Source organism: Marmota monax, unplaced genomic scaffold, assembly GCF_021218885.2.
Source record: "Marmota monax isolate L192 unplaced genomic scaffold, Marmota_monax_Labrador192_F-V1.1 WCK01_AAM20220418_F8-fsc00014, whole genome shotgun sequence".
NCBI lineage: Eukaryota > Metazoa > Chordata > Mammalia > Rodentia > Sciuridae > Marmota > Marmota monax.
Window position 1 is genome coordinate 23,738,017 of NW_026695222.1, and position 14,305 is coordinate 23,752,321.

Genomic DNA, 14,305 nt, shown 5'->3' on the forward strand with positions numbered 1-14,305 from the left:
GGCGTAAATGCGTTTATAATGGTGGAGCCTTCGGCAGGTGCCTGGCCAGATTGGGGCTATCTGGGGGGCACGGTCCCCACCCCTCGGCTGCTCGCGCCCTTCCAGAGAGCCCACGCGGACCGGCGGCTTTTCCGCGCCGGCCAGGGGCGGGCCACCGGGAGGGGACGGAGCTCCCGGGATCCCCGCCCCTCCCCCCGCCCGGTGAGTAATGCCATTCGCGGAGAAGGAGGGGGAGGGAGGCGAGGAGAGGGGCCGGCTCGGCGAGGCCATGTGATGCTGGGCGAGAGAGCCGCCGCCGCCGGAGCCGCCTTCTTTCCTCCTCGGATCCCGGGCCGCCATGGCGACCCCCAACAACCTGACCCCCACCAACTGCAGCTGGTGGCCCATCTCGGCGCTGGAGAGCGATGCGGCCAAGCCGGCCGAGGCCCCCGACGCGCCCGAGGCGGCCAGCCCCGCCCATTGGCCCCGGGAGAGCCTGGTCCTGTACCACTGGACGCAGTCCTTCAGCTCGCAGAAGGTAGACCGACCGCGGGCGCCGGGCGCGGCGGGCGCGGGGAGGGGCCGGAGCTCGGGGAGGGCAGGCGACGGCCCCCAGGGCAAGCAGCATCCGTGCTGCCTCTCCCTCCCGGAAAGACCCGGTGCTGGGGGCGCTGGGAAGAGAGACAAAGGCCCGGGGAAGGGAACGGGCGGCGGGGAGGCGGCCTGCGGAGGGCTGCAGCGGGGGACCCGCCGCCCCGGGGACCCGCCGCCCCGGGCTGAGCCCGGCCGCCCTCCCTCTGCGCTGCCGCCCCGGACACTGCAGGCCCCAGGTCGCAGCTCCGCCGCCCTCTGTGCCGGCGGGGGCCTTCCCCGGGTGGCTTCGGAAGGCCAGTCCCCAGGCGCTACCCCTGCTCTGGAGCTGAGAAGGAGGGAGCCCTCCTACCAGCCCCGCGGCCCTAGAGGTCTGTTTTGCTCTTAAAGACACAGACTGGCTCCAGCCCCTTAGACCCTTCTCTGACCCGTGGGTTTGGGGGTAGTTGGAAACCCAGCCTGGTTCTGAGTTATTAAGGATCCCCCTTCTCCCGGAAACTGCACCCCTGTGACCCAGGAGCCTCCAGGGCACTCAATCCCCCACCCCGGGAGGCCGTCCTTTCTCTCAGGCATGGTTTCAGCACCATGGCCAGAGCCCAGAGACCGGTCCTACTGGGGCCTAAGCGGCACCACGTCTGACCCTGACTCTTCCTCTCCTTGGGAGAATCTTTTGTTCCTTTCATTCATTTCCCACATGGAAAAACAGATTTCGTGAAGGAGAGGGGCTTTCGAACCCAAAGACTTGGCTCTGAGACTTGGTTCAGGCTGGGGTTCATTGTCTGGAAAATGGGATAATGATAATAATAGCTGCCTCTAGTTCCAGCCCCTTCCCAGGGAGGCCGCCAGGGCTGTTGAAGGGGTGGCATAACTTAGCACTCTAGACAGGCACTCCTCATGCTGCCAAAGAGCCACAGAGCGTCAGGGTAAGACATGGCCTGCCAGTTTCTGCCCCAGAGGTTCTGGTTCAGTTCAGTGGGGGGGGACCCAGGCACTGCATTTCCAATAGGCTCCCAGGTGCTGCTGAGGTAACTGGGCCACCCATCACCCTTGAGGAGCCCCAGCTTAGATCTAGGCTCTGAGGCTAGTCAGACCTCAGTGGGAGAGCCAGCTTCCCCACATGCTCACTGTAGAGCTTTGGATAAGTCACTTTGCCTCTCCAGACTCTCAATGTTATAATCTGCAGAATGGGCCTATCACAGTTACTTCCTTAGAGGGCTATTATGAGGACAAAATGAGATGATGCACAAAAAGTGCTCATGATGGCCGGACACAGTGACGCACACCTGTAATCCCAGCTACTTAGGATGAGCACAAGTTCAAGGCCAGTCTGGGCAACAAAACAAGACCCTGTCTCAAAATAAAATATAAAAAAGACTAGAGGGGTGTAGCTTGGGAGTATGCTTGCCTAACATGGAGACCCCAGGTTCAGTCTCCAGTACCGCAAGGAAAACAAATGCTGAGGTAATGTCTGGTGATGGGCCAAGTCTCTGGTAATAATGGGTGCTTGTGTAGCTCAGTGGTATAGCTCCTGTTCAGCATGCACAAGACCCTGGATTCATGTCCCAGCATGTAAAAGCACGCGCGCGTGCGCGCACACACACACACACACACATCTAAGCAAAGGAGGGCCAGAGTTATGCAAGGTCATTCTGGGACCAGTCCATAAATTCTACACATGCTTGCTGAGCACCTACTGCATGCCAGACTCTGTTTAAGGTACTGGGGGGTTGAAGATGAATCAGACTGTCTCCCAGATTTTAGAATCTCCTTCCACCTAATCCTTGGGAATCAGGTCCCAGTGGCTGAGAATGGACAGGGAGCAGGAGGAAGACATCTCCTATCACCATCCCCAAGAGGGCCTCATAGAATATTTCCTGTTCCTCCTGAGCTCAGGGCTTAGGTGGCCCTGCAGTCAGGGATGGGAGCACCCACTGCAACTCCACTTTTGACTGAGTTGTGGAACAACCCAGGCTGGACATCAGCCTTCCTCCCCCGCTGAGGGCCTTCCCGCTGCTCAGGGCCCATGGTGGATTCCAGGGGCAGGACAGCCTCACAGAAAGATGAGTTTGGGTTCCAGTCTCACCCTGGCTGCTTACTGGCTGAGTGACCTTGGAAAAGTTGCTTTGCCTCTCTGTACCACAACATCCTCATCTGGAAAAGGAGACTTTCCGTCCTCCCCTGCAGAATCCATGGGAGTCTTAGAGGACGGAGAGGTGTAGTGCCCGACACGGAGCAGGAGTGGGCACATTCCCTGCCTTCCCAAAGCCCTGAAGCGCTTTGGTTGCCTGCAGAGAGGCCCCACCGTGGACCTCTGAGAAGCCTGTCCCTAATGGCACATGAGTATTAATAGCAGAAAACAGCCCACCTCCAGGGCTGACGGCAGCTCCGCTGGGTGGGGGGGTTGTTGGAGACCCAGGCTCTGGAGCCCAGGCTTGGCACTCAGCTCTGCCATCAGCCAGCAGGTAACCCCATTCAGGTGCTGATCTCCTGTGCCCCAGTTATCCAACCTGCTCCCTAAGGATAATGACAGAGCTCCTGGACAGGACATTGCAAGTCAGCAGACGGACCCATGTGAATCACCTGGGATAGCATGTAGGATGTGCTCACCCAGGGCTGGCCACCATTATAAAGACACAGGCTGTGGCATCGGCTAGAGACCAGGCCCAATCCCAAGCCGCTGTGTCCCAGCGACATCACCCTCTGCAGGCGTCCCTCCTCTCTAGGTCTCACTTGGCTCATCTGTGTGCAGATAATGGCAGTACCCCCTCAGAGCACTGTGAGGATGGGATAATGTCACCTACAGTCACATGCTTAACACTGTGCACCTCCAAGCACCACCATATATAATAGTTGGAGGCCATGGGGTTTGAAGGAGGCTCTGAATGTGTGGTGCAAACAGTGGCTTCTGAGGGTGTTCCTGGCACAGCCTCCTCTGCCTTTCAGAGTAGAAGTGAGTTTGAGAGGAGCAAGAAATGCAGGGCGTCAGACATTGAGTGTAGCGCTGGCAGCCCCACGAACAGCTGTGTGGCCTGACCCTCTCTGGTCTTCAGCTTCCCCAGGGGAAAAAGGAGTAGATGGGTGGTACAGCCTGCCTTGCTCCCTCCTCCCCAAGAAGGGAGAACAACCCTTTATCTCTGTGCCCCCTGCCTTTGTGCGTCTCTCTGTCCTAACTCACACCTGCCAGCTTATTAAAAAAACTAAGATTGGGGGCTGGGATTGTGGCTCGGTAGAGCACTCGCCTAGCACAGGCAGGACCCGGGTTCGATCCTCAGCACCATATAAAAATAAAGGGGTCCATCTACACCTAAAAAAATAAATATTAAAAAAAAAACAAACTAAGATTGCTACTTGTTAGCTGTGTGACTTTGGGCAAATTATGTACTGTCTCTGTGCCTGTTTCCTCTTCTATAGGTCAAGGATATCAGTAGGTGTTAGTACCCACCTTGCTGGGGCTTTGTAGGGATTAAAGGAGTAAATGCATGTGCTGCTCTCAGAACAGTGCAGAAGTGCTATGTGAGCTGTAGATACTGCTGTTATTTCTACCATGGCAACTTTCTGAGGACCTCTTCTGGTTGCTGCCCCAAGCCTGGTTTAGAGTCCCTTACCCCACCTTCTCAGGTTCTGTCTTGGATGGATCTGGGGAGCCCCTAGCCCAGCCTTTGTTCCTGGGGTAAGAGACCCAACTTCCTACCAGGAACCAGTCCTGACACCAGGCAGGGAGAATGGTCTCCACCTCCCCGAGCAGCCTCCACTTTCAAACTCCCAAGCACTGCCCCCCCCACCCCCAGCCTGTCTCTGCTGCACTTGGCCATTTACTATTCTGCCCAAGGCTCACAGGTGAGAACTGACAGGGCCAGCAGAGCACCGCATTCCACTCCTCTTCTGCTCAGAAGCCTGCTATGGCTCCCCAGTCCCTCCAAGAAAGACCCAGAGTCCTCACAGTGGACTGAGGTCCTACTGCAGGCTCCTGATCTTGCCTGGATCAGGACAAAGTCAGGGGAAGCCTATGGCCCCTAGTCAGCTACTGTTTTTAATTGAATAAAATAAAACACCTAAGATTTATAGAGTAGAAAGGAAACCAATCATATTGAAGTACAGCTATCGAAATATTTTTAAAACACATGTGTTATATAATGATATGTGTGTTTCTGGTTAACCCATTATATAACACAGCCTAGTGGCAGGCCTGCTCGTGGCTGTCATGTTGAAGTCTCGATGAGTATGCATGATATTTTGAGGTGACTGCAACAACTGTCAAGTGAGGTGACACCGCGGTACTTTATCGCCTACATCCCTAGAAGAAGGGCAGGCCTGCATCAGTTTCTATTACCGAAGTAAACATGTTAGTTTCTCATTGAAGGTTCACACAGTCCCTGAATTTACTCATGGCTCCTTGCTGAAAAGCCCCTCCCCTCGATCCTTCCTCCCTCCTCATCTCCCTGTCCCTGCTCCAACCATCCTGCCCTCATCCTCCTTGCTGACTTCCAAACACATCCACTTGATCTTGCCTCAGAGCCTTTGCACCGTCCATTCCCTCTGCCCGGACCTCCCTTTTCAGATCCCAGTGTGATCACCTTGTTCGACTTCTGCTCAAGAGTCGCATCCTCAGAGAGACCTGCCCTGCTGGACCACCCTACTTATGTATTGTGGGACTGGGGATTGGATCCAGGGGTGCTCTACCACTGAGCCCAGCCCTTTTTATTTTTTTATTTTGAGACAGGGTCTCTCTAGCTAAGTTACTCAGGCTGGCCTCAAACTTGTGATCCTCCTGCCTCCGCTCCCAAGTTGCCCCCTGTATGGACCTTCCTATTTAAAACTACAGCCCATCTCCCTGACATGCTTGCATCCCAATAGCTCTTGCCTGTTCCTTAGTTTCATCATTTTAACTGCTTATCATCTGCCCCCATTAGAGCATCAGCACCTTAGAAGGGATCTTTGTTTCTTTCATTCATTTCAGAAACTCTAGCACTTGGAACAAGACCTGGCACATATCAGGCCCTCAATGAACAACTGTTAAGAAGTGATGTATTTGTAAGCCATAAGTTGTTACCTAAAGAAAGTGTTTGATTCTGCAAACCTATAACTGCTTTAAAAAACAAAAAAATCTGTTAAATTTTTCTTTTGGTGGGAAAAGATATTTGAGATAAATAAACTAAGGCTCAGAGACTTGAGTGCCTTTTAGAAAGTCACACAGCAACTAAATGACTGGTTACAGATGCCAAATCAGTGCACCACATAAATAGGGCCTGGCTGAGGAGGGACAGTGTCTGACCCCTCAATTGAAGCACCAGTGGGCAATGGTTGAAGTCTCATCACAGGGGTGGTGACCACCTACATCTGGTGGAGCCTCCAGGAGGCAGAGATGGCAGATGGCTTTGGTGGATTCGTGCCCTTCCCTTGGGCTTGGTTCCTTTCAGGTTCCCTCCCCCGCAGGCTGGCACCGGGTTCTGGCCTGCAGCTCGGCTGAAGGTGAACGTCTCCTTGGCCACCTGCCAGGGTGACCCTGAGGCGGCTCCAGGCAGGGTTATTGTGCCTCTAAAGATAGTCCCCTCCCCAGGCGGCAGCAGCCCTGATACCCTCACTGGAGCCGGGGCAGAGCCTGGGGAGTCGCCAGGAGCAGGTGCCTGCGGGGATGGAAGGCCAGCTGCACCTGCAAGGGCCGGCTTCGGCTCCGTGTCCACCCAAAGGGAGGTCCCAGCCTGGCTGGGCGGCTGGGGCAGAGCCTGACTCCCAGGGGAAAAGGAGGGACAAGAAGAAAAGGGTGGACGGTGCCACCCCTGAGCTCCGGGTTTCTGCAGGGCATGGGCCATGCTTGTGCGCCAAGACCCAAGTCCGCACACGCTCTGGCTCCCGCGCACCAACACGCTCACCCAGTGCTTCAGTACACACTAAGTTGTGCGCTCAGCTATGCACACGCATCTGCTCACTCATGCACACCCACTCACACTCATGCCCAGACCCAAACAGCTCTGGCCCCGGCCGCTGGCCGCTGCAGTTCTGGGACAGACCCGCAGTCTCCGCCCAGCGCCACCAGGGAGGTGGAGCCAGCCCCGCCTCCTGCTCGGTCAACTCCCCGCAGGGCTCCAGGGCGTTCTGTGAAGGAGTCCAGCCACTTTGTTTTACTGAAGAGGAAAAGGAGATTCAGAAATGGGGAGCGAGAGCTCTAAAGTCACACAGCATTAAGGTGCAGAGCCAGGACGACGAACAGGGTCCCTGCCTCCTGCCTGGGGACCTGCTTTGGCTATCAGAGCAGATGCATCTGCGGAGAGCGCGGGGCGTCCAGGGCCCGGTACCTCCCCTCCACACTCCGCCCAGTGGGAGGGGTGTTAGCCGAGAGGGCGGGGCAGGGGGTGCTCCAGGTTGCCAGCCAGGGTGCAGGGAGGTCGTGCAGGCGCATGCTTAGCACCCACAGGTTAACCTCCATGCTGGGACTCCACACACAGCACCCATTCCAGCCTCACACCAGCCTTGAAGGAATAGGTCACAGTCCTCATTTCACAAAAATCAGAGATCAGAAATGTTGCCTGACGTGTCCAGGGTCACATAGCAAATATGCTGCACAGCTGGGCTTCAAGTCCTGCCGGCCTCTAAAACCTTGTCTAAACCTGGGAGCTGAGATGTGGCACAGGGCTTGGGGCCTTGAACCCTCACACAGCTGTCTCAGGGAGTCGTTCTGGGACTTCACGCAGCAGGAGGCACACAGAAGTGACGACACTCGGCCATCCAGCAAGGCTGGAGCAGGGATTTGACCCCACACCCTCCAAGGCCCTGTCCCTGCCACCATGCTGCCTCTGCTGGCACTGAGAGGGCAGCCAAGTGCACCCAGGCCTGGGACTCCCGGATGCTCAGCGAGAACCCGCCTTTGCTTCTCTCAGGGGTGCCCCCTTCTCCCCAGAACTGCAGTAGAATGGGAAGGAGACTGTGGGAGGGGATCCCTTGCCATCCCCCTGCCAGGGGATCTGGGGCGAGTCCCTCCTTCTTTCTTAGTCTCCATCCACAGGTACAGACAACTGGACTAGGTGATCTCTAACCAGGCCTGATTGTTTCCAGCTCAGAAATACTGGGCTGGGGACTGGAGTCATGGCTCAGTGGTAGAGCGCTTGCCTGGCATGTGTGAGGCCTTGGGTTCGGTCCTCAGCACCGCATATAAATAAATAAATAATCCATTTAAGAAAAATAAAAAGAAAAGAAATACTGGGCTGGGTCAGGAGCAGGCCCAGCCTCAAGGCTGTTGGCTTCTGCCAATTCAGGTGTTTGTCTGGAACACCCTAGAGACAAGGAAGGACTCAGGAGAGGGCAAGCCCAGGACTCCAGGAGGAATTCCTCAGAGGAAAGGGCACTCACTGGTCTGAGAGTCAGAAACCATTGTTGCTAGCTTTATGTCTGCTGTGTAACTTTGGGTATGTTGCTTGCCCTTTCTGGGCTTTAGTTTTCTCATCAAGGAAAATAGGGAAATATTCCCTGTTCTGTCTTCCCCTGGGAGGCTACTGTGAGCATCCAACCAGACAGCCAGATGGGAAGGCACTTGTTCGGAAGCAATAAAACCTCAACTCATGTTGGCAAATTATTTTTCACCTCACTTTGTTCCCAATTAATTTGAGAAATTTAGCTCTTGATTATGACAATGATTAGAATTTTGGTGAATCTCCTGGACAGATCTACCTCCAGAGACCAGAGTAAGTGTCAGATCACGATAGTGATAATCATGAATTGCCATCTGTGTGCCAGACCCACACTGGCAAAGTGTGCCAGGACTGGTGTTACCCCCATTCTGCAAATAGGGAAACTGAGGCTCAGAACACTTAAAGAGTTTGCCCCCATGGCCCAGCTAGGAGTCCCATCCCGGTGTGTCCAGGTGTAAAACCCAGGCCCTAGACAGAGGCAGCACCACCTCTCAACCCCAGGCAGGCCCATGTTCCCCCACTGCCCAATACATGCCCCTGAGACATTCCCCCCGCCCCTGTGCCCAAGACTGCGCTGAAAGCAACAGTGTCACCCTCCTGTGTGTGACCTCTGACCTCCCTCCTCGCACGCCCTGCCCCGCCTGGGCAGTGTCCCTGTGTCCGCCTGCCTTCCCCGCTCTGACCCTGGCGCCTGCAGGTGCGACTGGTGATCGCCGAGAAGGGCCTGGCATGTGAGGAGTGGGACGTGAGCCTGCCGCAGAGCGAGCACAAGGAGCCCTGGTTCATGCGGCTCAACCTGGGCGAGGAGGTGCCTGTCATCATCCACCGTGACAACATCATCAGCGACTACGACCAGATCATCGACTACGTAGAGCGCACCTTCACGGGAGGTATGGCCACCGCTCTCCCCGGGGGCCACAGCCCCCTTCCCCAGGAATTCTGCAGTCACAGGCACAGACACGGGCCCTTAGGAGTCCCTCAGGTCCCCAAGACAGGGTCCAGATTTCCCAGGTCCCAGCCCCGGCCCAGACTCACAGGAACCCCATAGACACAAGCAGGGTCCTAACACCCCAGACCCTGCAGGACCCTATGTCCTCTCCCTCCCTTGGCCATCCCCAGGCTCAGGAGATCACTGCCCAGGCAGAGGCTCAGGCAGCCACTGAGAGGGGATCAGGGACCAGCAGGTGCTCTTCAAAAGGAATGAGGGGGTGAGGATCCATGGTAGAGGCCCGGGGTTCCACCCCCCGCACAAAGAGAAAACACATACGCATGGATATTTAGTCACCGGCGAGTAATTTATACATATAATGTATGATTTTATATAGAAGGATACATACATGTGTATCTAATGAACTTGCCTGTGGTTAAAAATCAAGGAGACTGGAGCTTAAACATCCAAGTTTCCAGTCCCTTTTGAAATTAGGCAGCACAAGGCCGAGGCCGAGGTCCCTCCTGGCCACAGTCAGGCTGAGAGGAGCTGCCCAGCGGGGACAGCCTGGCAGAGCCCAGTGCAGAGAGGCCCCACTGGATCTCTGGATCCCGGGGTGGGCCAGCGGCAGAGCCCTGGAAGTGGGTGACCGGGCCTTCTGGGTGTGACGGTCCTTGTTCTAGGATGCTGGGGGGCTGGCGGCTGAGTCGGGATCGGCGCCTACCCCAGCCCGGCCATTGGTTGTGCCCCACAGAGCACGTGGTGGCCCTGATGCCCGAGGCGGGCAGCCCGCAGCACGCACGGGTGCTGCAATACCGGGAGCTGCTGGACGCGCTGCCCATGGACGCCTACACGCATGGCTGCATCCTGCACCCTGAGCTCACCACCGACTCCATGATCCCCAAGTACGCCACGGCAGAGATCCGCAGTGAGTGCCCGGCCTCGCGGGAACTGTTGCCCCAGCCTCGCGCACCCCTCCTTTGGACTGGAGTCCCTCTTGGGTACCTACTCCCCTCCCGGGTCTCTTCCTCCTGCCTCTGCTCTTCCTCTCACCTCTTCTGTCCCTGCTTCTCTCTCTGCCCCTGTCTCTCACTGGGGGTTCCTCCCAACGCCTTTCTTCTCTTCCCTCTTTCCGGCCCTCCATCTCTGGAAGCCTGCCCTCCCGCCTTCCCAGGAAGAGGCTGCCTGTCCTGCAGAGGTTTTTGTTACTGGTGGGGAGCTGCAAGCCTCCCCCAGAAATCCCAGCCACAGACTGTCATTGGTGGCCAAGGGTCCTGAGAGAACTCAGGGTCATGGTTGCCCAGGAAGGATGCCCAGATGTGGCAGGCCCCAGTGGGGTCTCTGGTTGGGGGTGGGACCACAGCATCGTTGGCCCTTTGCCAGCTGCCTATAGACTTCGGTCCAGGCTCCTGCAGACACCTTGGGGTCCCATAGTCAAGAGAGACAGGAAGAGCCCTAGTGGATCATAGGTGTTTGGTAAATGGTCACTTCCTCCGTCTCTCACATCCTCTTCTGTCCCACTGATGTTCAAAGGCAGGGAGGGGCATCAGTCCTGTCCCTCCAGAATTCCCTTGAACAAGACTCAGAACTTATCCATGTGGCCTTCCCTGTTCAGTCGACAACATTAGGAGACCAGGAGGGAGCTGGGAACAGACAGGGTTAGACACAACTTCTGCCATCCCAGGGTCTCAGTTCCATGGAGCAAAGACAAAGATCAAGCAATTACAGTGCAAGACTAAGAAAATGGGCACTCTCTGGAGGGCACTGACCAAGCCTTGGAGACTGGCCCACAGGCACGCCTGGACATGTGCCCCAAGAAGTACAAAGATAGTCACCACAGCATCGTTGGTCATAGTGGGAAACACAGCTGGAAATAACCCTCTGCCATGGGTTGGGGACTGTGCAAATAAGTAATGGCACTACCATATAATGGCATAGCATGCCAATGTTTAAAATATGACAGATGTGTTCTCAAAGATATACCAGTGAGCAGGGAAAAAAGAAGGAGGGAAATCACCCAAAATGCTATACTTAAAAGGGAGTTAAGTGGATGCAGAGGGGCTTGGGTGCCCAGTGTTACCGCTGTTGGCCGGTGAGTCCTTGCTTCCCCAATGTTGAAGAATAACACCAGAAAAGCATGCCGAGGCAAGGTCAGAGTAGAAATTAGAAGTTTATTAAAGGACAGCAGAAAAGACTTCTCCCGGAGGAAGAAGGGGACCCAAGACCCAAGAGGTGGAGTCCGTGGCAGTGTGATTGTTTCACCTTTTTATAGTTTTGGTGATGGAATGTAAGGGGGAAGGGTTGGGACACAGGTAATCTGGGCAGGAAGGACTTCATTAACACTTCTCTGGGATGGGCTATCTTCAAATCTGCTGGGGATGTTCCTTGGGTTCCATTAACATTTCTTTGGGGTGGACTTTGGCCTAGGGCCTTTCTGGGACTTCATTAACATTCCATGAGTTGTCCTGCGTTTCATTGTCAGCATGGCCTCCATTTTAGATTTTACTCGATATGATATTAGACCCAATTTACCTAACTACACTGACTACCTAACTTTAAATCTGGCTTCACCAGGGTATTTCTTTTTCTTTCTTCTTCTTCTTCTTCTTTTTTTTTTTTACTTTTTAGTTGTACACAATACATTTATTTATTTACCTTTTCATGGTACTGAGGATCAAACCCAGGGCCCCACACATGTTAGGTGAGCGCTCTACCACTGAGCCACAACCCCAGACCCTGCATGGGGTGTTTCTGGAAGATGCCCATGAAGCTGCCGATCATGCCAGCCCCAAAGGTTTGGCGGGTCTAGTACACTCAAGGTGACTGAACTGCATCACCAGGGACAGGAACACTGGGGCACTCAATGAAAGAGGGAGCAAGCAGGAGGTGGAGAAGGTGGGTCCCGCAGCTCTTAGAGGGCAGGGAAGGCCCCGGGTGCTGTGGGAGAGGGGCAGGGAGGCCTAGAGGACAATAAGGCCTGGGTTTGGGAGTTCTGCCTGTTTCTGGCATCTCCTGCTATTCCACCAGGCACTGTCTCCTCCTCGGTGAGGCTTCCTGGGGGCCCTCTAGGCCCCACAGCATTGTGCCATTCTTCATTACAGATGGATTGTGCCATGTCACAAGGACTTGGTGTCTTTCTCACCCACTGGCCTGAGCCTAGGGCAGGATGGTGTCTCATGGCCCCGTGACACAGCCTGTAGTGACCCTAAGTCTTGGCTGCTGCCGTTGTCATCCCCCCACCAGTGTTCAGATGGACTGATTCCCAGTTGTGGGGGAAGGACGGGAGGCCCTGGGGGTCAAGATAGGACCCTTCCTGTTCTCTTCTCAGGACATTTAGCCAACGCCACCACGGACCTCATGAAACTGGACCACGAAGAGGAGCCCCAGCTCTCGGAGCCCTACCTGTCTAAGCAGAAGAAGCTCATGGTGAGTGCCCCCAGCCCACCCGCGCTCCCCACCGTCTGTCCATGGGAGGGACAACTGGAGAAGGCGGTTCTGAGGTGACCACTGGCTGCTGATTTGAAAAGGAAATCCTTGCTTGCTTTGCCAACTCTGTGTCCTCTGCCACTTACTGGATGCTTGATCTTGGACAAGCCATCGCCACCCCAGGGCCTGTTCCTTACACCTGAGGCTCTGTCTCCAAAAGCAGAGCATTGAACACAGGTTCTTGGGTAAGAAGTTCTGAGGGGAGCCCCGTGGGGATGGCAGAGAAAGGGAAGAAGAAGGGCCCACGCCTCGCCTGGTCCCCTGGGAAGCTCTGGAGCACCAGAGGCACCACACAGCCAGTCCACCTTGTTACCAGGGCCAGCCTTTAATGCCCCCATATCAGTTGGCCCTTGGCTACAGACTACCTGGTGGGGTGTAGGGTTGGGGACAACCTCCCATGTGTTTCTGGTCAAGGCAGCTCCTCAATGATTGACAGCCATTCTCTGGAGAAAGGACACCTGTTTGCCACTAGCAGCCAACCCTCCCAGGGGCTGGAGGTCTGAGTGTCCAGCCCCGTGGCCAGGATTTGGGCAAGATGGCCACGCTCACTGGACCGTCAAGCACCAGATAAGGAAGGCTGGGTTTGCGAAGGGGTTTAGGTGAAGCCCCTCCCGCCCCTGCGCATCCTGACGCCATTGAGGCCAACTCAGCCTCCGGCTCCTGCCTGTCCTGCCACAGGCCAAGATCCTGGAGCATGACGACGTGAGCTACCTGAAGAAGATCCTCGGGGAGCTGGCCATGGTGCTCGACCAGATCGAGGCTGAGCTGGAGAAGAGGAAGCTGGAGAACGAGGGTGGGTGCCAGCCCCGGGGCGGCAGGGGCTGCAGGCCCCCTTCTACCACCCCTTCCTGCCCCTGCCCCTGCCCCTGCCCAGGGTCTTTCTCCCCCAAGATCTCAGAAGACCTCCCAGATGGTGGGGATCATGGGCTCTGGAGTTGGGTAGACCCAGGTTCAAATCTAGCTTGGTCACTTAATGGCTGAGTGACCGTGGGCAAGGTACTCACCTCCCTGGACCTCAGCTTCCACATATGGAGTGGGGATAACAGGAAGACCTGCCCCAGAGACACTGGGACGCTGCATGAGACCACCCGCACAGAGAGCGTAGATCAGGGCGTAGCACACAGCTGAATAGAGGCTGGTGACGAGCCTGTGGTGGCCATCAGCCTCCACACCACCTCACCTGGCCCTGCACAGGAGAGCTCAGTGGTTCCTTCCCACTGCAGCCAGACCTCCAGGCTCTGACCTTGGCACCACCTGCTCTTGAACAGCTTCCTTCCCAGCCCCACACCCTTGCTCCTGCAGCCCAGCCTAGAGTACCCTCTCCCTGCCACTCAGCTCCATTAGCCCGTGACACTGACTTCAGCCCTTCTCTCAGTCTCACTGTGGACCCTTCTGCCTTGCTCTTTTTTTGGAGGCCTGTTAGTCTTGTGTCCTCAACAATACAAATGTCTGGGCCATGTGTGGCCTGTCTGTGTGCACAGGAGGCTGCAGAACAGTGTCAGAGACAGGCAGATTTGAGTTAGAGTTCCAGCTTTGCTCTGTGGCCTGGGACAAGTTGCTTTCTCGCCTGGATCTTCAGTTTCCTCATCTGTAAAATGGGATGGTAATAACACAACTTAAAACCTTAACCTCATCTTGTTGGACTCTGGGGAACATTAAAAGCACTCAGCACTGTTCCTGGTGCATATAGCTGAATAGACGTACAGCTAAAGGCGAGCTTCTTCTCTGGATGAGAAAACTGAGGCTCAGAGAGATGAAGTAACTTGCTCAAGGTCACACAGCTCATAAGTGTTAGGGTAAGAACAGGTTCCCTCTCAAAGAGTTCAGTGTTCTTTGCAGCACCTCATAACTAATGGCTGAAGACACACAGAGACCTAAAGTCCTGAGCAGGGACATCATCATACACACTGAGGCTGCT

At 55.6% G+C, this 14,305-nt stretch overlaps 1 protein-coding gene across 3 annotated transcripts in view; it reads left to right on the forward strand.

The window, feature by feature from the left end:
* Positions 1 to 216: 216 nt before the first annotated feature.
* Positions 217 to 14,305, forward strand: part of Gdap1l1 (ganglioside induced differentiation associated protein 1 like 1) — a 28,038-nt gene continuing 13,949 nt past the window's right edge. For all 3 annotated transcript variants that reach the window (XR_009225788.1, XR_009225787.1, XM_046433531.2), the window contains exons 1-5: positions 217 to 517; positions 8,671 to 8,863; positions 9,656 to 9,829; positions 12,230 to 12,327; positions 13,066 to 13,180. Coding sequence is in view for 1 of the 3 variants with exons in the window: in XM_046433531.2 (XP_046289487.1) it covers positions 338 to 517; positions 8,671 to 8,863; positions 9,656 to 9,829; positions 12,230 to 12,327; positions 13,066 to 13,180 (760 nt within the window). In the remaining 2 variants the exon portion in view is untranslated. The remainder of the gene's footprint in view (positions 518 to 8,670; positions 8,864 to 9,655; positions 9,830 to 12,229; positions 12,328 to 13,065; positions 13,181 to 14,305) is intronic.